This window comes from Trichosurus vulpecula, chromosome 1 (assembly GCF_011100635.1).
Source record: "Trichosurus vulpecula isolate mTriVul1 chromosome 1, mTriVul1.pri, whole genome shotgun sequence".
NCBI classification, from domain to species: Eukaryota; Metazoa; Chordata; class Mammalia; order Diprotodontia; family Phalangeridae; genus Trichosurus; species Trichosurus vulpecula.
The window spans coordinates 371,508,528-371,534,993 of record NC_050573.1 but is presented as its reverse complement, the minus strand read 5'-3'; the positions used below and the strand labels follow the sequence as shown (position 1 = coordinate 371,534,993).

The window sequence follows — 26,466 nt, the reverse complement described above, 5'->3', positions numbered from 1 at the left end:
AAATAACTTAAAAGCCAAGTATGTTTTAGTGGAGGTAGCATGTAGAGTATGGGGGATTTGTTTTTCAGAGGACCCAGGTTTATATCTTGGCTCTGTTATTTACTAGCTGTGTGAACTTGGTCAAGTCTCTTTACTTGTCTGGGACTCCACTTCCTTATCTCTAAGGAAAGGAAATGGATTAGATGACTGCTAACTTTCTTTCAGCTCTACATTTATAATCTTATGAACCTATGATTTCAAGGTATGGCACTACATAAATCAAACAAAAATATACATGAATAAGACACACATGAAAGGAGACTCCTCACCTTCACACTTAAATGAATTATAAATCCACTAAGGAACATCATATACATGTCTGACAATTTCTGTGATGATCTCTATCTAGCAGATGTATTTAAACTTCCAAATGTCTGAAGAAAATACTTAGAAAAATGAAATATGTGCTTTTCTGTAGCTGAGAGAACTCCTACTAAATTCACTTTCTACCCTCTGATAGCTTTGATAAGAAACAAACATTCATGGAACACTGAAATACAATAGATACTGTAATAACTGAGCATAATAAAAACTGTTAACTAAGCAGGTACAAGCCTCCTTGATGATTATGTTCAAGTGTTTGCAAATCTTCCTTAGAGAAGATAAGGAAAATAAATGTATGTGGATGGATAGTAAACCGAAGGGCATTTTAGCAAAAAATTGCAGGGCATTCTGCCGACCACTGCTGTTCCAGTAATCAACTAACCATACGGCCTCAACACATTTGTCATGTAACAAATGCCTGTTTAAAAAAAAAAGAAAGAAAAGAAAACATTGTGGGTTTAATTGCTGTTTTTGCAGCAGTACTGATTGCAGAGCACTGAGAGAATACATATGGGCAAAATGAAATTCAAGATTGGTTTTGTCCAAGGGGCAAAACAAACATGATACTGCATATTCATGGAGTATTAATTGCTCCCAGTGACCCCTCTATCCACCAACTTTTCTTGGCTGCTTGTGTAGTTGATAGATATCTTTACTGGGTGGTCAGATGAAAGGGAGGGAAGAGAAACATTAAAATGTCATTTATAACAAACCACAAGTGCACTTAAAACCTTCCTGCTTGTGCTCAAGAATATTAATGTATGATAAACTGTAGTACAGATGTATGCTAAGAAAAAAACAAACCCTAATACCAGGCCCAACTCAAATGGCTTATGAGTAGACTGGCTGCTAAATTATACAAACTGATTTTACATAATCCTTTGGTGTTACCCAAATGCTTTTTTTAAAACACATTATTGAAAAAAAATCCCTTAGCTATATAGACAACTGGCACAAAATATAACTGATATGAGAGGCTGAAGAATGAATTATTGACCTAGTACCAGCCTGACCTTAGGGCCAAGCTGTTCCCGTATGACATTTGGACACAGTGTTCTGTTCAATAAAATACTGCAAAACACCTTTTGCCTTTCATTTCTACATGATTCAAACCAATATGAGGCGCACAGGATTTACAGCCCAAACTAGCACTCAATCCTTTCCTCATCAGAATGTCATTTTCAAGTCTGAAGTAGCTACAATCTTACCAATTAAAGTGATGGGATATTTGGACCAAGAAGTAGATGGTACAGAAAACAATACAAGGAGGGGTGAATTTAGGAGGATACTAAACCAAAAGAATATAAATATTTGCCTTTTCCACATTGCAATTGGAGTAAATGTTAATCACATTAAGGAAATTTGCCACTGGTCAATGAGGTTTAAAACCAGAGGGAGGCTCCATGTTGACTTTAGACAGATCTGAAGTAGACAGAACGAAAGCGAAAGAAAAAAAGGGGTCAAAATTGCAAAAGGAATACAACTATATATGGATACTATTTATAAAAATGGAGAGGCTTTCAGAAAAATATATCATTAATAAATGATTTGATTTGAAAAAATTAGGAAAAAGCTGCTAACAAGATACTTTCACAAAGCAAAGAATCCAATTAAACTTAGACATCTGAAACTTTAGGAAGTAATATATTATACTACAACAGTGTTATAGCTTATAGCTTGCATGTATACGTTCACACATAAAATATATATTAAATAGTATATGTCACATCTAAAAGTCAAAGGAAAGTAGTAAGGACTAACAGCAAAATGTTAAATTGTGATTTGAATAGCATTTGTGTTCTGAAGGAATGTTAAAATTAAAGAGAGTATCTCTTGATTAATGTGAAAAAGTACCTGCATTTTTCACAAATTTGGTGTTTCATACCAGAGAACACCCAGTAAATCCTTCACGGACTGACTTTGCTAGGAAAGGAATATGACCTTATTGAAAGTAATAACCAAATTATTATTGATAATAATAGCAGCTTGCATTTTTTAATGTCTTACAGATTACCATGTGATTTGTACAGTTAATCTCATTTTCTTCTTACAAAATTATGTGAAATTGGTAATATAAATGTTATTACCCTTGCCCTACAAATAAGAAAGCTGAAGCTCAGGAATAGTGACTTGTTTATGGTCCCATAGTTGGTAAGACGTAGCAATGGTACTCAAACCCAGTTTCTCTAACTCCAAAATCTGTGCTTTTTCCATTAAGTTACCATGATGAGCTATATAATTCATGCTACTGTTAATTATTTTCTTACAGAAGAGTATTTGATAGTATTTGACCGTTAGTAGTACTGTAGTATAGGTTACTAAGAGAGACTGTTAGCTAATGTTCAGACATAGTTTATAGAAATATATTTTATGGCTACTGCAAAAAAATTAGTAAGTATCCAACAATTATAAATAAATAAGCAGATTATAGACTGAAATTTCTACTTTCAACATGTAAGGACTTCAGAATTCATTCAGTCTAACTCATACTTAAGAAACTCCTCCACAAGATCAATCAACAAGCATTTATTAAGAACGCTTGGTAATGGTGACAGAGATAAAAATCAAACAGTCCCTGCCCTGAAGTGGTTTTCATTGTGTTCTATCAATACCCAGCAGCCTTTGCTTGAAGATCACCACAGAGAGGGGGCAGATCACCTTTTGAAAAAGCTCAGTTTGCTTTAAGAAAGGTCAAAGGCCACAAGTTCCCTACCCCTGGTCTAATTCATATGAAATTTTTTCCTACACCTGCCTCTTTGCAACCTCCACCCACTACTTCTAGTTTTACCCCCAAGTAGTATAAAACTAATCACTCTTCCTCTAGCTATCAAGTCTTCCATAAGCCATCTTTTTTCAAGGCAAAACATCAGTCCATTTTTTCATATAACATGATCTTTCCCATCCTAGTTTCCCTCCTTTAAATGCTCTCCAACTTGTTAATGTCTTTCCCAAAATGTGGTACCTTGTCCAGAACTGAATATAATGTGACTAGGACAACATTACACTGGACATTGTATAATGTGACTAGGACAACATTATACTGGACATTATATTCATTTCTCACATAGCTGCTTTCCTGGAATTCATATTCTCCAGAAACTCATCACTCTGCAAGATGAAATCAACTCTGAAATTCATTTCTCCTCAGCAACCCCTGCCCCTGGGGCCATACCCTCCTTCTGATGGGTCATAGTAAAGTAAGAAAATAGAGGCATCTTTTGTAATACTCTACCATATAAAGAGGTTTCTCTAGGAATTCACCTCATCATTTCCAATGCAGCTGTTTTCCTAGACTTCATGATCTTCACAAACTCATCATTCTGCAAGATGAAATCAATTCTGAATCTTTCACACCTCCTCAGATCATCTATAGGACTTTATCATGTTCCTTTACCCACTTCAAAATCTTCCCTATGCCCTGCCAACTTAATCCTTCTACTAATGGTTAGAAGAGGAAAGGAATTTATGGAAAGTGGCAAAATGGACGAAATAAACCCTTTGTCAAAAAACAGAAGATACTGTCAAACTAATTCCAGTACTACTGACTCACCTAGAGTCTATCCTCAAAGATTAGCTAGAAAGTTGATTTTGGGAACTATTCCCCTAGGACAGAGTTCTAGGTTATGCAATTTCAAGGCGCACAAACCTAAAGAAGAGCATTCTGCAAATATGTTAACCAAATATTGGCTATATGTACACACTTAGGCGGAAATCTACATCTTTAACACAAAGATTTGCTGCTAAGCAACAAAATGCAGTACTTAGTCTCTACTTTACATAGGGCATTGCTCTCTTTCAGAATTTCAATCTAACAAAATCAATCCTCTAGGAAGTTGTCTGTCTTTTGGGAATAAAACTTTAAAAAATAGTCACAGAATTTGAGAACTGGAAGAGACCTCTCTCAGGGGCCATCTAGTCCAATCTATATAAGAGAACAATCTCCACTGTGAAATATCCAACAAGTGGTAATTCACTCTCTGCCTGAAGACATCAAGGAAGGGAAAACTTAGTACCTTTCAAGACAACCCATTCGATTTTTGGACAGTTCCAATTATTAGAAACTTTTTCCTACCATCAAGCCTAAATTTGCCTCTTTGCAAATTCCATCCACTGACCCTATTTCTGTCTTCTGGAGTCAAAGAACAAATCTAATACCTTTTGCTGAAGATAGGCCTTCAACTACTTAAAGTCAGTTTCATGTCCCTCCTGAGTCTTTTCTAGTCAATAATATATTTAGATGAACTGGACTGACTGATTGGATAAGCTGGACTCCAAGAGTAGTGGTTAATGATTCAATGTCACCTTAGCAAAAAATGTCCAGAAGTCTACCAAGGTCTGTCCTGCTGAATATTTTTTTACTGACATTCTGGATAAAGTGATAAATGACAAACTCGTCAAGTTTGTGGGTGACATATAGCTGGGAAAGATAGTCAACACATGAGATGATAGAGTTAAGACAATCTTAAGCTAGAGCATTGAAAAGGATATCAGAAAATAAAATTCATGAGTACTTGTCAAGTTGTTTCAAATTTCTGTGTGCACGTGTTTGCATATGTTAATTTGCTTGGTGAGTTATCTGTGCACAGTGGTTAGACTTTTTAGACAAATACCACTTTTCCTTGTCAATGAAATTGTTTCCATTTGTGTCTAAAGATTTTCATTCTTGAGCATCTCCTATCATTACTGAGCTGACTTACCCTGTGACACTTTTGTTCATTGGTACCATACCTTTCTTTCTTCTCAACTCTGAAATCTATGTTCAAAAAATCTAGGTTATATATCAGAGCAGGATGAGATTTTCTCTCCGTTTTTATTATAAAACTCTAGGAGACACTAGTCACTTCCCTCCAATGTGCCCATCACTTCCACTCTAGCAACCAGTTCCTGAAAACAGAATTTAGCCTTGTTGGTTCCTTTGACTTTTGAAGGTTGAAACTATCAGTAAGGGAAATTAAGAAATTATTAGCTGCTCTGCTTTTTGACAGACAGGAGCAGATGTCTGGAGCTGGTAATAAAAAACTATATATTTTGTTTACAGTAGATTAAACTGCTTTTAAAATTTTTGTTTTGATGAACTGTCAGTTTATCTCTTTAAATTAACCTGAATCAAATTAAAATAATCCATTGATAAACATCCACTGACTGCCTGACTGGTATATGTACAGTTATGATCATAACATCATGAGAAAAGTTTTCAAAAATTATTTTACGGGTCTTGAAAACTCTTCTGTATTTTAGAACTGCAGGTATGCTACACTGAAGCAGGTGAAAGGAAATTGAGGAAGTATGCATATTAGCCGTGACTACAGAAACAGATGGCCAACATCAAAACTTGAGAGTATGTGATTTATTAGTATCACTGCTTAGCAAATATATTAACTAAATGTAGGACTGATAGTGTGGCAGTCATCAAAGAAAAATGAACTTCCTCTCAACAGATTAGTCAAGAACCAAGTAGTGTCACATTCTATAGTGGAAAAGATTAATGTGCAGCTAGGATCCTATTTAGCGTCCCTGGGCCACAGGATCTAGGCAAAGTTTCACTTAATTTAACATCTTCATATTATGGCCATGTTTATTCCCACTTTTAGGTGCACACTCCTATGGACAAAATGAAAATAATAAAGGAAGTTGTAATATAGCAAAGCACCCAAATGGCACAAGGTATTGCATGTGAAGCTAAGGATAAAGAAATGGACCATGATAGTCCCAGACCAAAAGGAACTTACACTTTAGCAAGCAATAAGTTGTGTACAAATAATGAAAACACAAAATAGATTGTGTAAGTGTCACATCGCTAGAGCAGCACAAGAAATTAGGAGACAGAATAAATATTTTCAGTTGGGGTGAGGAGAGGGAAAATCAGGGAAAAAATCATGAAAGAGGTGGCACCTGAGCTAGGTCTTAGGGAGAAGGGAACAAACAAAACAAAAAGAGACATGAAAGAAATAGGTTCCTAGCATAGGGGGCAGTGTATAAAAGTAAGGGAAGTCCAGGAGAATACAAATTGAGCTTGAAGAAAGGTAAGTAAGCCAGTTTTGCTAGAACATAGAATATGTTAGGAGGTATAAGATGAAATCAGTCTGGAAAGTTGGGCTAGAAAGATTGCAGAGGAACTTGGTTAAGGCTAAGAAAAACACACACAATTTTTTGTTAGTTAATTTAAAGGTACATTGGAGAAAAGAAAGCAATAAAAGGAGGGATAGGACTATTGCTCAGGGTAAATATGACAGTGATAAAAGAAGACAGGGAACTATTTTAGTCCTATTTTACTTCTGATTTGAAAAAAAAAAATCTACCAAAGAGAATAACTAGAATGAGAAAGAACAGAACAAAAATGGCTGAAAGGTAGTTAAAACCCAAAATAAGGAGGCAACAAAAGAACATCTAACTTTCCTTGATAAGTTCATGTTACTAAGCCCAGATGAACTACAATCCAAGGTACTTGAGCAACTACCAGTTGGGACTGATTGCTGGGCAGTTAGATCCTGAAGAATGAGTTTGGTATTATAGGACTTTGCCTTTTTCAACTCGCCACCCAATTTTTTAAAAAGGGAAGAGAATAAAAGTATGCATTAGAAATTTGACTTCCAATTCCTGGCAAAATTCTGGAAAGTATTATTAAAGAGAGAGGTAGTGAATACCTCAGAATGAAAGTGGTAATCACTAAGAAATAAAGGATGGGTCATGCCAGATTTAACTTTATTTCCATTTCTGGCACAGTTGGCAGACTGGCACTTATCTAGATTTTAGCAAAGCATCTGATACAGTTTCTCATGTTATTCCTGTGGCTAAGATGGAGAGACACAGGACGTATGAGAGGGTTAGATGAATTTTCAACTAGTTGAACGGCAGGGTGTCCAAAATAATCATTAATAATACAATATCAACTTAGAAGGAGGTCTTTAGTGGCATGCCCAAGGGACAGGTGTTCAACATTTTTATCACTGACTAGGATAAAGGCACAGATGGATCGCTTATAATATTTGTGGATGACAGAAAGTGGTGGCTAGCTAACATGCTGGATGACAGAATCAGGATCTAAAAAAGAAAGAGAAACTAGAATACTAGGATAAACTCCATAAGATTAAATTTAATAAATATAAATGTAAAGTTCTTACATTTATGCAATGCAGGTTCTCTTATAACTTATGTTCACTTAAAGGGTAGTCAAAAATGTCAAATGTTGTAGGTGCTCTTTCTACTTCATAATACTGTAATGTATAAACGAAAGCTCAGAAGTAGGAATGAGGATTCCATGAATGTGGGAGAATAGTAAGAATGCCAGTCTGACTAGAGCAGGAGATTTTATTTATATTTCCTATCACAATACCTTGCATATATGTAAATACTTGTTGAGTGAATTAAACTGTGTAGAAGATAAGAATGGGTAGGTAGAGTAGAGCTATAACAAATCTTAATGATAAGCTAGAACCATATGATGGGAAATCATTGTTAAGTTTTATAGTTTAAGTAAATCAATTAATTAATAAACATTTCTTGAGTATCTATTATGTCCTACAGACTGTGCTAGATATAAAGACAAAAGATAAACAGTCCCTGACTTCAAGAAACCTATTAAGAGAGATATGTACATATATATATATATATATATATATATATATATATATATATATATATATATATATATATATAAAAGAACCTGTAGGGATCAAGAAAGTCTTCATATAAAAGGTGGAACTTGAGCTGATACTTAAGAACCAGTTGGTAAGGTTACATGACTTCCTCCAGTTCCATTCGGCAACACGTAAGCAAGGATGGAGGAGGTGCGTGGTGGGTATAAATCAAGAACTGGGATTTGGCAAGGAATACACATGAAAAGGATGAGAGCAAGAGACTTGAGGGCAGAGAATAGCACAGTGCTAAACTATTTAACTGAAGTGTCTACATTGGACAGGAAGTAAATGAAGGTAGACCATGGGTGATAACCTGAGAAAGCACTGAGGAGTGGAAGGACTAGAGGTCATCGTGAGCATGAAAAAGAGGTTTAGAATAAGTAAGGTATAGGGACAATGGGATGGAAAGGAACTTATACTCAGATAAAAGAAATTCAGAGTTATCTGATCCTGGATATGGAAAAACTATGAAAAATAGCAACATCATGGATATGATCATTCCTGTGTGTAGCTGAGGTAGAACCGAAGAATAAGTCATAAGAGTTGAGTAAACTGAGCAACTGGGAAGTAAGAGTGCTCAGGGGAACATTAACATGAATGCAGACATCCCCTAGTACAAGGTCAGGAATTTTGGTAGAAGGGAAGAGTTAGGTATGAGCTAAACACCGAACTTCTTGAGAAAGTATGGTAGGTAATAGCTCCAAAGATCCTGATTGGGTGATAAATGTGGGTAAAGGGAACCTCAAAAGAAAGGTTATTGACTAATGGTGGCAGTGATGAAACCATAGTGGCACTAATGATACCTGGGGGTGGTTCATCTGATAGTGGTATACTGGATGGATCAAAGAGGGTAAAGACTAAAGACAGTACTTCCAAAAAGGAAATACTACAGTGGCAGTAGCATGTACAGAGAAAAAACTAATAAATCTAATCGACAGTGTGAAGAAACTTGAACTGTAATACTTAAAGTGACAAGAAATGCTCATTTAAGTTATGGATACCTCTTACTCATCACTCTATTCTCAGTGGAAATTAATCTCTGATTTTACAACAGAAGCCAAACATGAAAGATTTCCTTAATAGAAATGCACTTAATAGAAATACCCAATCTTGCTAATAAGAACCTATTTATTTCACAAAGGGATAGCTGCATCATGCAAATACACACACACACACACACACACACACACACACACACACAAATACACAATAAACACAAATAAGTTAATTTACTAAACATTGCTGAACAAATTTCTGAAAATCAGTTACTTTTTGTATGTTCTAGGGTCTTGTTGATGCTGGTGGGGGTTAATGTTTTTATCATTCCATCTTACTGTATCAACTTCTTCATCTGGGTTACCCATTCTCTTTTTCTTTCTTAATTCTTTACCATCTACAGACTCCCTTATAGCATGCTATGAAAAGATTACTTCTCAGTTCACGACATGTAATGTTCTTATTTCATCAACCTTACCTGTCACCCTTCCTAATCTACTCTGAAGAAAACAAAGTTCTATAAACTTGGACTCCTAGATAATAAGCTTTTTTAAAAAAATCAATTTTCTATGATTCTAACTTGCAAAGAACAATAAAGAATTTTTCCTTTAGACCTCAAAGTTGATAAGGGGCAAGGACAACAACACAAAATACAGTCCCAATTTTCAAGATAACTATTCTAGTCATCCACAAGCAAAAGCAGGATGTTGAAAGCTTCTAAAAGATACATTTCCCTACCTCTCTGTGTTTCTGGAGATGATAATAAAGTTCCTTGAGAGAGAGGTGGAGCTCTCAATAAATGACCACACCGTACCCAAACTCATGGTATCACATAGCTCTGGGTTTAATTGCTGTTCAAAACCGGGTGTAGACAAGTGAGTTTGGGCCAGGATTCCCCCCCCACCCCAATTTATTCAAGGTTGAGCTATCTCCACTTCATTTTTCATTAGTTCTCTTACTTCAACAATGATACTTTTTGAGGTATCATTAATGTAATAGTAATTACCACTGCATATTTCTATGCCATAGAACTAATGGCTTGGCTAGCATAAAACAAGACAGTACATATTATCCGTGGTAATATGTTTTCAGAGGCAGTTAGATGACTCAGTGGATAGAGCACTGGGCCTAGAGTCAGGAAGACCTGATTTCAAACCCCTGTTAGCTGTGTGACCCTAGGCAAGTCACTTAATCTCCATTTGATATAATTCCCTGGAGAAGGACATGGCAAACCACTCTGATATCTCTGCCAAGAAAACTCCATAACACATGGTGTGCTATGGTCCATGGGGTCATGAAGAAGCAGACATGACCAACAGCAAGTTTTCATTCCTTCAACTAAATATTTACTGTGTGTGTGTGTGTGTGTGTGTGTGTGTGTGTGTGTGTGTGTGTAAGATGGAGGAGAGGAATGATAATAATAATTATAATAACACTAGCTAGCATTTCTATAGCACCTACTACATACCAGGCACTATGCGAAGTGCTTTACAAATATTTTCTCATTTGATCTTCACAACAATCCTGATAAGTAGTTACTGTTATTACCCACATTTTACAGATTAGGAAACTGAGGCAAACAGGTTAAATGAATTGCCAAGGCCACACAGCTAGGGACTAGGGTTGAATTTGAACTTAAGTCTTTCTGACTTCAGCTCTGTGCACTGTGGCACCACCTAGCTGCCTCAGGATGAGAGAAAGAGGAAGGAATGGAACAAAACTGCACCACTGTGGCATAGCTGACTGAGGACTAACCTTGAAATCAGGAAGATCCTGGTTGAAACCCTACCACTGATACACAGCAAATGTGTGACCATGGGCAAGACACTTAATTTCTCAATGCCTTAAGCAACTAGTTATGAGCAGTTATCAATATCCATAGAGCAAGGAATTTCACACTTGGTCTTTATGTTGACGAAGTTATAGATGAGGAGAATTTAAAAAAAAAATCAAATGAGTCTGTAGGAGGAGCTGTTTAGGGAGGAAGGAGACTTATTTCTTAGATTCCTCTTACACCTTTCCCAATGATGTTTATCAAGGCCACATTTGAAACAAAATGCAGTTTACATCTAAGGATTATCAACATAAACACTCTGTGGAAAAAAAATAAAACAAACAACTGTTAGTCTCCTAATGGCCTTTTAATTGGGATAAATGGACGGCAATAACCACATTTTGTTTTAGTGTTGAGCCTGTGAATTCCTTAGCTTCCTAACTTCTCTAGCACCATACACACCTGTCAGGCAAATGGCAAAGCCATAGTTGTCACAACTTTATGTTCTGGGTTAATATCAAAAAAGTATTTATATTCACCACTGAAAATTAAGGACATTAGTACACACAACATATTTTCCTTTGTGAAGAGCCGGTGGATTGTGTCAGCAACAGTGGAGGGTATGGACCAGAGGTAGTTGAGCAGGATGGCGGCCTGTGAGAAGCATTTGATGTTACAGGAACAATATGGTTTATTGGAGGGAAGCAGGCATGGTCCAAACCTACAAAATGGAAAGTGGTGAGGATGAGATAACTAACCATAGCCTTGAATGAAAAACTTACCTGAGCAAACTTGTGGATCTGTTCAACCACTGCAGCAAAAAGAGCATGGACACTTTCATCGATTAGGCTCTGCATATAATGCACTGCTTCTTCATCAGACAAGTCTAAACGGAATTTATCTTGTACCTAGAAAAGAGTTTGAGGGCTTCTTATATGGTGAAAAATAAATACAGATCTCTCTAAGAGAATTAAACCAATAAAGGTATTGTTAAAATATATAGCAAGCTATTTCCATGGAGGAGTAATGATACTCACAAGATACAATTTTGAATGAATTATAAGGCTATTCCTTTGATTATAGCCATTTACTGTATGATAATGCTTAATGTATTATATATTCTTTATATAACTGGGTATATAACTACTTGTTTTATGTTTAAGAGAAAATATTTACATAAAAACGTTAATAAAAATAAGATTCTGTTAAGCCCTTCTAACTTTAAAGTAAATAAAGTAGATTAAAACAATTCTTTGTAATATTTAGGGGCTTGTAAAACTTGTTTTTTAAAACCAGAACATGTAAGAAAAATTTCAATTTGTAGATTATATCTGCTCACATTTCCCTTCCTTTTCTGTCTAATATTTTTATTATGAAACTGTTCAAGAGTAGGAAATCACAGAAGTGCCTAGCTCCTGGTCCTCAAGAACCTTCAGAAGCTATACACAAATCTATTTACAGCAGTGGTTTTTGTTATAGCAAAGAATTTGAAACAACGTGAGTACCCATCAACTGGGGATAACAGCAGAACCAAGTGAAGAGATTTAGCAATGGAATGAATATGTGGAGTAAGAGTTAGAAGGTGAGGATGACATCAAGGTCCTGGATGACTGGGAGGATGGAGGTGCTCTCAACAATAATTGGAAGATTCACAAGGGGAAGGATTTGGGGAGAAAAATAATGAGTTTGCTTTGGACATGTTTAGTTTAAGATAGCAACAGGACATCCAGTTTAAAATGTCCTAGAAGGAGGTGGTGGTTGTGATTTTAGCTCAGGAGAAACTAAAGCAGGACACAGAGATGTGGGAACCATCTACCTAGAGATACTGAATCTATGCGCTCTGATCTCATTAAGTGAAATGGGATAGAGGAAGATTATCAGAACATGAGGGAAGAACCAGCAAAGGGGACTAAAGAGTTGTCAGGTGAACATGGATAGAAAGTAGTGTCACAAAAACAGAGAGAAAAATTGTAATATGGGATGATGAAGAGGCAGAATGCTGCAGAGAGGTCAAGGAAGATAAATAGAGGAAACTGTAGAACATAATGGTACATGCCCTTATATAAGCCCTGAAGCTGTAGAGGCAGAGGCTGGAGATGGTTTGTGCTTAGGAGTTCTGAGCTGTAATAGGCTAAGTTTACTGGATTTCTGCACTATTTCTGGCACCAATATTATGAAGCCCCTGGGAGGAGGGGACCAACCAGGTTCCAAAGAGAGGTGAATGGGCCCAGGTTGGAAAAGTGGAGCAAGTAAAAGCTCCCTCAATCAACTCTAATGATGTCAAGTCCATGAGTACCTGCTATACTTCCAACCTGAGCAATATAGGGAAACCCAGTCTCAAAAAAAAAAAATTAGAATGACTAGATTAGATGATTAGATTGCATTGGATTTGGCAATTAGATGATCATTTGCAACTCTGGAGAGGGTAATTTCAGTTGACTGATGAGGCTGGAAGGATTTAGAAGACAGTGAGAGGAAAGGAAGAAGAGGCGTTGATAGTATATGGTTTTCTCAAGGAATTTAGCCATCTAACATCAGTGCCTTTACTTCCTTTATCCTCACCCCCTTATAAATCCTCTGTAAAACGGCTTTCAAACTCTGGGCATTGTTACTGGCTGTCTCCCATGCCTCAAATGTGCTCCTCGCTCACCTCCACCTCCTGACTTCCCTGATTTTTTTCAAGTCCTGGCCAAAATCCCACAATCTACAGGAAGCATTTCCCCATTCCTCTTCATTCTAGTGTTTTCCTTCTGTTGATTATTTCCTCTATAAAATTTATTTATCCTGCATATAACTTGTTTGAGTATAGGTGTTTGCATGTTGTCTCCTCCATCAGACTGGGAGCTCCATGAAAACAGAGACTGCCTTTTACTTTTATTTATGTATCCCTAGTGCTTAGCAGAGTGCCTGGTACATAGCAGTACTTAATGTTTATTGATCAACTGTCATTATCATCCCCATTCTATCTTCAATCTCTTCCTATCTGGTTCTTTCCTACCTACCTACAAACTTTCCTAGGTCTCCCCTATTCTTAAGATTCCTTACTTGATTCAACCATGCCCTATAGCTATCATCCAATACTGCAGGTTATGAAGTGATGAGGGCCTGCAACAGTGTGGTGGCAGTGTCAGAAGAGAGAAGGGTTATGTGAGGGGGTTAGAAAGATAAAATCAACAGGACTTGACAAAAAGTTGGATGTGAGAAGAGAGCCTTTGGTGACTAGGGGGATGGTGATACCCTCCCCAGTAATATGGAAGTTAAGAGGGGAGTGTTTGAGGAGAAAAACAATGAGTTCACTTTTGGACCTCTTGAGTTTAAGATGTCTACAAGGATATCTACTTTGAGATGTACAACAAACAGACAGGAAAGACTGAAGGTCAGTTGAGAAGACAGAGATAGATAAGTAATCTGAGAATCATTAGCATAGAGATTTGAATCCAAGGAAGTTGATGAGATCACTAATTGAAATACTATGAAGGAAGAAGAGAAAAGGGCCCAGGACAGAGCCCTGTGGGACACCTACATTAGCAGGTGTAACCTATTTGAAGATCCAGCAAAGGAAACTGAGAAGTAGTCTGGCAGAATAAGAACCAATATAGAACAACGTCATGGAAACCTAGAGAGAAGAGTATCGAGGAGAAGGGGGTGATCTATATGTCACAGACTGCAGAGAAGTCAAGAAGGATGAAGATTGAGAAAAGGACATTAAGTCTCCCTGAGAAGTCAGAATGGCATGGGATCAAGAGGCAAAAGGAACAGTTAATCAATCAGGGAGAAACAGAATGTTTGATGAGATTAGATAACACAAATTTGTAGGAGGTCAGTATACTTTCATGATTTTATCTGTTTTATAGCACAATAATAGGGGCAAAAGAGGAAGACACAGAGGTTTTGTCGAGGCTTAGTCAGCAGAAGGAGCAAGGGGATGGGGAATGGAGAACAGTGTAGATCTGAGTTAATTAGCCAAGGAGTTGTGATAGGGAGAAGAGAATGGAAGTCAACATGAATATGAAGAACAGGGTTGGGACAAGGAAAATGGAACAATAAAAGATTATGATCAGTTAAATAAATTTTTGGTATTGCTTGTGGGTGATGGTAAGGTCAAAGATGCACCCCAGGGCTGGAGATAACCCTGGGTCAGGGCCTGATGGGAACCCAACAGAACAGCATTCCATGTAGCAAGAGTCCCCTTCCCCCAGTTCTCCCTCCCCACCTTGGCCTTCCCAAGCCTACTCCCTGCCTGGAGCTGCTCAAATCCAAGTTACAGTGCAAGTAATTAACAATTTCTTATACTTCATCATCCTCCTTTATACTATTTCTATCATTAAGAAGTATTTTGCTAGGATTTCTTTGGGGGAAAATGCTAACTAAACAAAGACACAGAGACACACAGAATCTGTCCTTGGAGAACTAAGGATGTAAAGTAAATGCTGAAATGTAAATTCTAAGCTTACTACTATCATTTGCTCTTGGTTTTATATTGAATGAACAACAACTAAATTAATATTAAAAATAACATAATAATAGGATACCATTTGATGGGCAGAAATAAATACCTGGAAAAGAAAAAAGAGCAAGAAAATGCTAGAGACTCCTAAGAATGTTTTGTTTATACCATTTTGGCCTGAGCGGGAAACTTCTCCCACATGTTGAGTGTTTTATTCTTTACCTGTCTTATAGCTATGTTAGTTTGAGTCTAAGATGGGATGGTAAGGGGAATATGACATGGAAATTAAACTGCAGTTATGATATGTCTCATCTCAAACACCATACCAGCAACAATACAAGCTTACAGGTCTTGCCAAGCAGGAAAGGTGTTTCATATGATGCCAGTGGCCAATCTAGCTACTACTAGGCTTGCAATGACTTGATGGGTCTCTTGGTAACTCCTAAAAGACTAGAAAAAAATAACGAAGTGATTGTGATCTATTAGTATAGGGAGTGTCTATAATGCCAAAATCACAGATCCTTTAAGTATTTAAGTTATTCTGACAGAAGTGGCTGGTAAATCAAACTCATTATTTCCTGGGTAGGTAAATCACCTACTCTACCTACTCTGTCTAGCTTCAGTTTCTCATCCATAAAAATTCAAAGATGATGTAAGAAATTCAACAGATGTTTCAACTGCTGTAAGAAAAAACAAATATGCAAAGGATTTTTCTCAAGAGGATGTAATGAACAAAAACTTGAAACACTGTAATAACAATGGTTCTGAATATTTGTCATTTAATTTGAATGATACTAGAAGGGATATAATTAATGATAAACACAACTGCTACTCAATTGATGACAGCTCCACTTTGAGACATTCAAATTCTACTTAGGATGCCAATTTTATACATAATGGCTCTTTTAACTTGAAAGGAAAGAACATTCTTTTGATGAGTTCTGCACTTCCTGCTTGAAGGAATCTTCACTAAAAACATACCCTAGATAGCGTGGCATTTCACACTAGAAGAATATACTGTAATCAATGGACATTCCTGGACCTAACATCAGGTAACGAGAAGAGTGTGCTCTTTAATACTTGCAGAATTATTTGTGTATCAATGAATCATTGGTTTCTGGCATCAAATTTAAATAAAGGTCATATTTATAATGAAAGAAAGATGCAAACTTTTTTTTTTCTAATTCCAAATGAAAATCTGTCTAAAATCAAATCTTCCAAGTGTTCCTGTTAAATCTAGAGCTCTGATTCTCTTTGCATCTTGTTTTGAATTTGACCACTTACTTGAAATTCTAATTCTTTAATTCATAGTTTCAATTAAACTGGAAAGAAATGACAGTCATTGTAGTTATTGAAAAAAAATGAGAGAGGGGGTCTATTCTTTTTTTAAAACATATTTTAGTTCTATGAACCGTTTTAAACATATTCAACTGAATCTCAACTGAACTATTCACCAACACAACTAATTCTCAACTATTTGTATTAATAGATTTTTTAAAATGTATATATAGCCACACACACACACACACACACACACACACACACACACACAAATGCACATGCGTATATGTATTTACATATCTATGTGTATTTATGTATGTGAGGTAGCTTGGCATGGGGCACAGAGGCCCACACTTTTACTCAGGAAGGTATGGGTTAGAAATTCTGTCTCTGATAAGAGTTTATATGCCTTTGAGCGGGCAAGATACCTAACCTTTCAGTGCCTTAGGAAACTCTCTATGATTATAATTTACAGAACAGTTGTTGATCTACATCTGTAGACAATGCTTCATACCAGAGATCTCCCTATACTGAAGAAAACACAGGTCCAGACTAAACCACTACACTTCTTGGCTCCATGTTATCGCCTAACAGAACATTTGAATTGTTACACTAACACATGTGACTAATAACAACACGAATGACTATATGCCACAGAGATTAGAAATTTCTGACATTTCTAGCAAATGTGGGCACTGATAACAATCATATTAAGCAGTGTCCCTTGCTGTGACCCCTACATGTTATTCCCTAGGGCTGCCTACTTTGCTCAATCATAACTGACTCTCCCAAAAAACTGGATATTGAGAGTGCAGCATAATCTTTGTATAATCTCCATTCTTATTGTTTGAGAGAGTTCTAGTAAATTGCAAAACTATACCCCAAGAAAAAGACAGAGGAAGGAGAAAAGGGGGGAAAAAGACCAGAAAAAACAGAAAATGAATAATCATTAATTAGTCTCGATGTAAGAATAAATGAAAAAATGAGCATGGATCTTTTTTCTTTATGCACACACACTTCAACAACATATAAGAGTGCTTTTGTAGTATGATGTTGTCTAAGACAGCTACAGTAAGGTATAATAGGTTACACAAACAACATAATTTCAAAGTTAACTATTAGTTTTAATTTAGTGACCTAAATTTTGGATTAAACAAAACCTCAGATGTGATTTTCTTATTCCTGGAGAAAAAATGGTTGCATTACTACCAAGTATTATATCTTTCCTATTTTCTAAGATATTCATGGGGCTACTAAAACACCAATGTAGTCACTAGAAAACCTAAGAAAGAAATGTTTTTTACTTAAGAACTTTAGTACTGATATACTCTTAGTTATGTACTGGGGAAAAAATATAATATTCCAGAACAAAAGGGACCCAGGGTACTAAAGAAGAATATATTATCACTGCATAAATATTATCTTTGGTTCATTTGGTATCATCATCACTAATTAACATTTATTTGGGATTTTGATAGTGTACAAGATGCTATGGGAAACAAATACTATGAATACTACTAATACACTGGTAATATCTGAGAATATAGAATCCAGATCAGATAAAGATGTATTGAGGAGATTGTCTGATATATCTCCCTCCCAAAATGCAAATATACACTTAATAAATAAGCACACTGATGGGTTCAAATGCAACTTTTGTTAATAATCTGACATTTTTGTATGTTAGCCAATCCTCAACTTTTGCAGGGGTAAAGTTCTTAGAAAATGGATCAAAGTCAAAAACATAAATGTTGATACATTGAACCTATGAGAAATAGAGTGGGTTAAGTTCCAATGGCAACTAAAACTATACTCTTTTGCTAGAGACTACTGAAAATACATTTTTCTCCACACAATCTTGAAAACATAACATTAATTCTGATAATATGCATTTTTCCTAACACTATAACCAAGAAATAACTCATAAAATGTAGTACACAAAATAAAATTAGTAACATGCAAAACATTTTTTGTTGCTAGTAATCCCCTAGTATTCTGTGACCTTTATTAGTGCTAACATCTCAATTAAAAAACATTAATTTCAGACAATATTTATTTTTCATAATACATGAAATCTATAGTACCATAAATACCATGTATCAAATAAAATTAATAAAATTAAAAAATTTTAACCCAAATCTTCACTACCACTGCGTCAGATGGCAGTGTGAGAGTATTACACTGCATACCATATACTGCTGTCAACCTCTGTACCCTGGAAGCCCTTTAAAAACCAAGGTAGAGGCTGCTCAGATTTTAGTTGCTGTTGGAAGATGCCAAGACTGGCAAGGTCTTGGCACCACCTCCAACACTCTGTCCTTCCAGATGTCAGAGATGGTGAAGGACATACCAGCTTGAAATAATACATCAGTGACATCTGCTTCATGTGCAATTTGACATTCTTAAGGGTCTCAGGGGTATAGGAGCACAGCAGAGGCAAACTGATGTTTAACTCTGAGGTTGTGATCGATGATGGGATTGGTAGCCTCAATGTCTTTAGCCAGCTGGTCAATTATGCCAAGCTCCCCTTCAAGCTTAAAAACTTTGAGTGGCACAATCTTGGGATATTGTTCAAACGTGTTGTATTGCACAGCCGTGAGTGTGCACAGTTGCCAATGTGAAAGTGAAAATGAGGTTACTAATAAAATCACACAAATGCTTGCAGCTGCACAAGCAAGAATGTTGAGAAATGACTGATTGTATCTTAGATAAAAATAAAGGTAGATCAGTGGAGCAGAGTAGACATACAATTTATAGCAGCAAATAAATATTGTAACCTTGTATTTGACAAATGTAAAGACTTAAGTTCTGGGGATAAGAATTCATTATTTGGTAAAAAAAAAAAAAAAAAAATCTGGAAACCTGGAAAGCAGTCTGGCAGAAATTGAACAAAGATCAATGATATCTTATACCATTTACCAAGATAAGGTCAAAATGGATACATGATCTATATATAAATAGAGAGATTACAAGAACATGTGAAAAACATGGAACATATTACATATCAACTTATGGATAGATGAACAATTTATTAATGAACAAGAGATAGAGAACAATGTGAGGTGGAAAATGGATAATTTTGATTAAATCAAATTAAGAAGTTCTGTATAAATAAAACAAATGTAGCCAAGTTCAGAAGGAAAGCTGAAAACTGGGGGTAAATTTTAAAGATAATTTCTCAGGTAAAGGTCTCTTATCTCAAATATATAAGAATGAGTCATTCCCCAACTGATAAATTGTCAAAGGATATGAAAAGGCAGTTTTCTGATGAAATCAAAATAATTTATAGTCATATAAAAAAGGCTCTAAATTTTTATTGATCCGAAGTACAAATTAAAACAACTTTGAAATATCATTTTCCTATCAGATTGGCTGAAATGATTGAAGAGGAAAGTGTAGGAGGTGAAGAGAGGATATCGAAAAACCTGGACACTAATTCACTGTTGGTAGAACTATGAACTGATCTGACCATTTGTAGAGTAATCTGGAATTATGCCCAAAGAGTTATTAAAATGCTTATATCCTGTGACCTAGCAATACCATTATTTAGTCTATTTCCAAAGATTATTAGGGGAAAAGGAAAAGAACCTGTATGTTCTAAACTATTTATAGTGACCCTCTTTGTGGTGGCAAAGAACTGGAAATTGTGCAGATGCTCTGGGAAATGGCTGAATAAGTTGTGGTAAATGATTGTGGGGGAATACTACTGCACTACAAGAAACGGTGAGCTTGTTGATTTTAGAAAAACATGGATAGACTTACATGAAATAATGAAGAGCAAAATTAGTAGGGCCAAGAGAATATTGTATAGAGTAAGAGCAATATTGTTTTAAGAACAACACTGAGTGATTATCATTTTGACTATAATAAATACTCAAATTAACCACAAAGAACCTATGAAGGAAGATGTTATTTGCATTCAGAGAAAGAACTGATAAAAAGAAACATATATAGAATTATTTTACACATATATCCATATTTGTGTCTAATGGTAGCTATCTCTAGGGTGAGGGGAGGGAAGAAAAAAAAGAAAAAAGTTACATGAGAATTTTATTATATATGTAAAAGGAATAGCAAATTGTACATAATAGATTTGCAGTATCATGTGCAATCGCCTTTTTTAAAAAAATTCTGTGATGGAAATGCTTGTTTTATTTCCTAAATTAAAAATAAAATAAAATTTAAAATAATAATTACCTCAGACAAATGTACATTACTACTTTAAACCACTTGATACTTTCCTCATATTCTACTACTACTGCTTTAAAAAAAAAAAAAACAAAAAAAAAAACACCTTGATTTGAGCTGGTCATGAACATTCCTAAGGTTTGGATCACAAAAAGTTTAGGATAAATAAGACTATCTTTTCCTACACTATATGCCATTTCATAATGTTAAAGATGACAAGTTGCATGACCACAGATACTATACAAATACAAAGAAAATATGGTATACCAGAATGTCAGTTTTTCTACTTTTTTCAATCATGAGCTTAATTTTCCCTTATTTTGAAGAATTTTAACAGTGGGGCATGAAATGAAGTCTTTAAAATAGTATATTTCATGCATCATTTGCATTACCGGTTATATATAAAATACATTTATGAAAATAAGTTTTACATCTCAAATTTACTACAAATGACCTAGGGGGCCAGGGGTGGGGAATCTGTGGCCTCAAGGCCACATGTGGCTTTTTAGGTCCTTGGGTGCAGCCTTTTGACTGAGTCCAAGTTTTACAGAGCAAATCTGTTTATTAAGGGGATTTGTTCTGTGAAGTTTGAATTTAATCAAAGGCCTGTACACATGTACACACACACACACACACACACACACACACACACACACACACACACACTGCCCAATAAGATTGAGGCTATCATATATGAACTCTGATGTTTACAAACACACACACACACACGCCCACTCTTCTCAAAGACTAATACCTCTACCTGTGTCTTTTTTTCCTTTTTCTATTAATTTATTTTAAACTTAAATACACAATAAGAAAAAAAGAACATTGCCACATGCACAGCAGAACATAAGAGAGGATTCAAAATATACAGCAATAAATTTTCATTTCAAGAAAGCCTATATAATAAATACTACAAATTGTGTTCAGGGCTGTCCAGCTTTCCTTTGCTCCCCTGTGAGTTTTCTTTTGTTCTCTGCTATGCACTTTTTACTTTGTTCTTTTTTCCTCTCTTCTTCTCTCTCCCCCTCCCCCCAGACCCAAGAAGGCTACAATTAAGGGTGGAAATATATATACATACACAGACACATACATATATTCGTATACACATACAACCACAAGCAAATATACATACACATACATATCTATAATCATACTCGTGTGTGTGTGTGTGTGTGTGTATATATATATATATATACACACATATACACATACATACACACACATAAACATTCATATGTAGCTGTGTAAGACTTTACTATACTTGTTTTCCCTGTTTCTTTGAGGGTGGATAAACATCTTCCTTCCTAAGTCCAAGTCTTTTCCAATTTTTCCAAGTCCACCAACTCATCATTTTCTACACCACAGAAATATTCCAACTTTATACTGTCTGGTTATTTTAAATAGTCTAAAACAATAGGGATTAATATGGGTAAAATATAGTGTAGTTGTCCCATTTTTCTCTTTTGACTAAATCTATTTTAGCTTTAATTTTGTCTGAGATCATGATTACTACCCCTGCTTTTTTTCTCCAATAAATTCTACTCTTGATCTTTGTTTGTGTGTATCCCTTATTTCCTATCCCTTCTGACTCCTCTACTTTACTTCTACCTGCTATCTTGCCCTCCTGTTACTTAACCTATCCTCCCTTCAAAGATTCCTTTTATCCTCTCCCCCTTCCCCTTGCCCTCATTTCTATCTGAATTTAGAAGACTTTTATAGCCTTTCAAATACATATGTTGTTCCCTCTTTATCCTATTCCCATTAATCTAGACACCCTTCTAAACCTCTCCCCTCCCATTCCTCACCCTCTTAGTTCTTTATAAATTTCGAAGACTTTTATTCCCCTCTAAATGATGCGAGTAGGGTTCCCTCTAAAAATCCTTCCCTTATCTTCTCTCCCCTCCCTATCCCCTTAGCCTTTTCTTTCTGAATTTAGAAGACTTTTATACCCTTCTAGGTATGTATGTATCTTTCCCCCTTTAACCAATTGCTGATGAAAGTAGGGTTCCAGATCTACCAGCCCTCCTCCCCCATTTAATCACTCTGTGTCAGTTCTCCCTCTCATACCTCATTTGTATAAGATAATTACTCGTTTTGCCTTTTCCTAAACAGTATTACTTTTCATAATCACATCATGCTCAGATCTACCCCAATTTTTCTTTTGAACTACCCAATTACTAACTACAATCTTGGACAGGGTTAAATTTTCTGTCCTTATTGAGTCCCTTGTAATTAGTCTTTGTTGTTTACCTTATATTTCTTTTAGATCTTGTGTACCAAATTTTCTTTTTTTTAAATTGAGACCTTTTATTTTTAGTTTACAACACTCAGCTCCGCATCATCTTGAGTTCCAGACCTTCTTCCTCCCTCCCCAAGACTATATGGAATCCGACATATCCTCTACACATAACCTTGCATTAAACCCATTTACACAATAGTCAAGCTGCAAAGAAGACTCATGACCAATGGAATGAATCATGAGAAAGAAGAAACAAAAACAAAAGAAGAGGAAAAAAAACAAAAGAAAAAAAAGGAGAGCAAATAGTTTGCCTCAATCTGCATTCAGATTCCATAGTTCCCTCTCTGGATGTGGACAGCTCTCTCCATCATGAGTCCCCTGGAGCTGTCTTTAAATGCTGCATTGCTGAGAAGAGCCAAGTCCATCAAGGCTAGTTATCACAGAATCAACACATCTGTGGTTGCGCACAATGTTCTCCTGGCTCTGCTCTGTTCCGCTCACTCAGCACCATATCATATAGGTCTTTCCAGGTCACCATGAAGTCCGCACCCTCCCCATCTTTCATAGCACAACAGTATTCCATTACATTCATATACCACAACTTGTTCAGCCATTCCCCAATTGATGGGCATTTCCTTGATTTCCAATTCTTTGCTACCACAAAAAGAGCTGCTATAAATATTTTTGCACATACAGGTCCCTTTCCCATTTGTGTGGTCTCTTTAGGATACAGCCCCAGAAGTGGAAATACTGGGTCAAAGGGTATGCACATTTTCATAGCTCTTTGGGCATAGTTCCAAATTGCTCTCCACAATGGCTGGATCAGTTCACAGCTCCACCAGTAATGTAACAGTGTTCCAATTTTCCCACATCCTCTCCAGGGTTTATCATTTTCCTGTTTTGTCTTTTTAGCCAATCTGACAGGAGAGATGTGGTACCTAAGGGTTGTTCTGATTTGCATTTCTCCCGTCACTAGTGATTCAGAGCATTTTTTCACATGCCTTTAGATATCTTTAATTTCTTCCTCTGAAAACTGCCTGTTCATATCCTTTAACGATTTCTCAATTGGGGAATGACTTATATTCCTATAAATTTGGCTTAGTTCCCTGCATATTTTAGAGATGAGGCCTTTATCACAGACACTAGTTGTAAAGATTTTCTCCCAATTTTCTGCTTCCCTCCTAATCTTTGTTGCATTGGCTTTGTTTATACAAAAACTTTGCAATTTAACATAATCAAAATCATCCATTTGGCATTTTGTAATGCTCTCTATCTCTTGCTGGGTCACGAATTCTTTCCTTTCCCATAAATCTGATAGGTAAACTATTCCTTGCTCTCTCAAATTGCTTATAGTATCAGCCTTTATTCCTAAATCGTGAACACATTTTTGACTTTATTTTGGTATATGGTATAAGATATTGATCTTTGCCCAGTTTCTGCCCTACCGTTTTCCAATTTTCCCAGCAGTTTTTTGTGAAATGGTGAATTCTTAGCCCAGAAGCTAGATTCTTGGGTTTATCAAAGAGGAGACTGCTATAGTTGTTGACTACTGCGTCTTGTGTACCTAACCTATTCCATTGATCCACCACTCTGTTTCTTAGCCAGTACCAAGTAGTTTTGATGACTGTGGCTTTATAGTACAGTTTAATATTTGGTATGGCTAGGCCACCTTCCCTAGCATTTCTTTTCATTAATTCCCTAGATATTCTAGACCTCTTGTTCTTCCAGATGAATTCTGTTATTATTTTATCCAGCTCTGTAAAATAATTTTTTGGTAGCTCAATTGGTATGGCGCTGAATAAGTAAATTAACTTAGGTAAGACCGTCATTTTTATTATATTAGCTTGGCCTAACCATAAGCAACTGATGTTTTGCCATTTATTTAGATCTGACTTGATTTCTGTGAAAAGTGTTATGTAATTATGTTCATATAGGTCCTGGGTTTGTCTTGGCAGATAGATTCCCAAATATTTTATAATGTCTACAGTAACTTTAAATGGAATTTCTCTTTCTATCTCTTGCTGTTGGGCTTTGTTAGTAATGTATAGGAATGCTGAGGATTTATGTGGATTTATTTTATATCCTACAACTTTGCTAAAGTTGTTTATTATTTCAAGTAGTTTTTTACTTGATTCTCTAAGTAAATCATTATATCATCCACAAAAAGTGATAATTTAGTTTCTTCTTTGCCTATTCTAATTCTTTCAATTTCTTTTTCTTCTCTTATTGCTACAGCTAACATTTTTAGTACCAAATTGAATAATAGGGGTGATAATGGACATCCTTGTTTCACCCCTGATCTTATTGGGAATGCATCTAGCTTGTCCCCATTACAAATAATGTTTGTTGATGGTTTTAGGTAGATGTTATTTATAATTTTAAGGAAGGCTCCATTTATTCCTATGCTTTCTAGTGTTTTTTAATAGGAATGGGTGTTGTATTTTGTCGAAGGCTTTTTCAGCATCTATTGAGATGATCATATAGTTTCTGCTAGTTTTCTTGCTGACATGATCAATTATGCTGATAGTTTTCCTAATACTGAACCAGTCTTGCATTCCTGGAATAAATCCTACCTGGTTGTAGCGTATTATTCTCCTGATAAGTTGTTGCAATCTTTTTGCTATTATCTTATTTAAAATTTTTGCATCAATATTCATTAGGGAAATTGGTCTACAATTTTCTTTCTCTGTTTTCACTCTTCCTGGTTTAGGTATTTGTATCAAATTTTCTATTGTGTTCAGGTCTTTTTGCAAAAAAATCCTGAAAGTCTGGCAATTTTTCAATCCATGTAGCTTAAATACTATGAATATTTGCTATGATAGTACATATTAAAAATGTTGCTCATAAGGTTTTATGGATCAATATTATGTCTGAGTAACACAAGCAACAGTTTTGCTTGTAAGAATGGCTGGATTACTACTGGTTGAGTTCTTAAGGATATTTTGAGATCTGTTTTTCTGGTAGGGGGATTTGTCATTTGCAAATCCACGAAAGACAGCAAGCCTCTGATGTACAGCACCAGGTCTTATCTACTAATTACTTGGTAGATGCTACATTTTTACAGCTTGAACTCATCTGTTATATAGTCTACTATTTTCCTTGTGTAATACATATTAATAATTAAATTTGGGGTCCTAAAGAATAACCCTTATGTAATCTCTGACAGTAATGACACGGACAACTACCACCTTGAACTTCTCCAATTCCATAAACAAATGTACATGATTCAGACATTTGTTTGATTCCTCTTTGTTCACATAATGTCCATGGAGATAATGCAGATGCTGCCCATGGCCCAGGGAGGTCTTTTTATTCTACTCTGTTTCATTGCTGTCAAAAGTGGTAGCCACTTTTGGTTATATTCAACAAATTCAATGGTATATACTTGCCATTAGCCTTTACTTTTGTTTGTTCAAAAAGTATTTCTGCTGTTTTCTGACCTCTTCACCTTGTGCTCTGAAAATACCTGTAAATTTTCTTCCTCTCTATAACTGCCATAGGCTGTTGACGTTTCATTAATATTGTATGGGATTGCATC

General features: G+C 35.8%; 1 protein-coding gene across 1 annotated transcript in view; it reads right to left on the bottom strand.

Moving 5' to 3' along the window:
• Window positions 1-26,466, bottom strand: part of PIK3C3 (phosphatidylinositol 3-kinase catalytic subunit type 3) — a 187,483-nt gene that overhangs the window by 5,669 nt on the left and 155,348 nt on the right. The window contains exon 24 of the mRNA XM_036767859.1: window positions 11,553-11,678. Within this exon, the coding sequence (XP_036623754.1) occupies window positions 11,553-11,678 (126 nt within the window). The remainder of the gene's footprint in view (window positions 1-11,552; window positions 11,679-26,466) is intronic.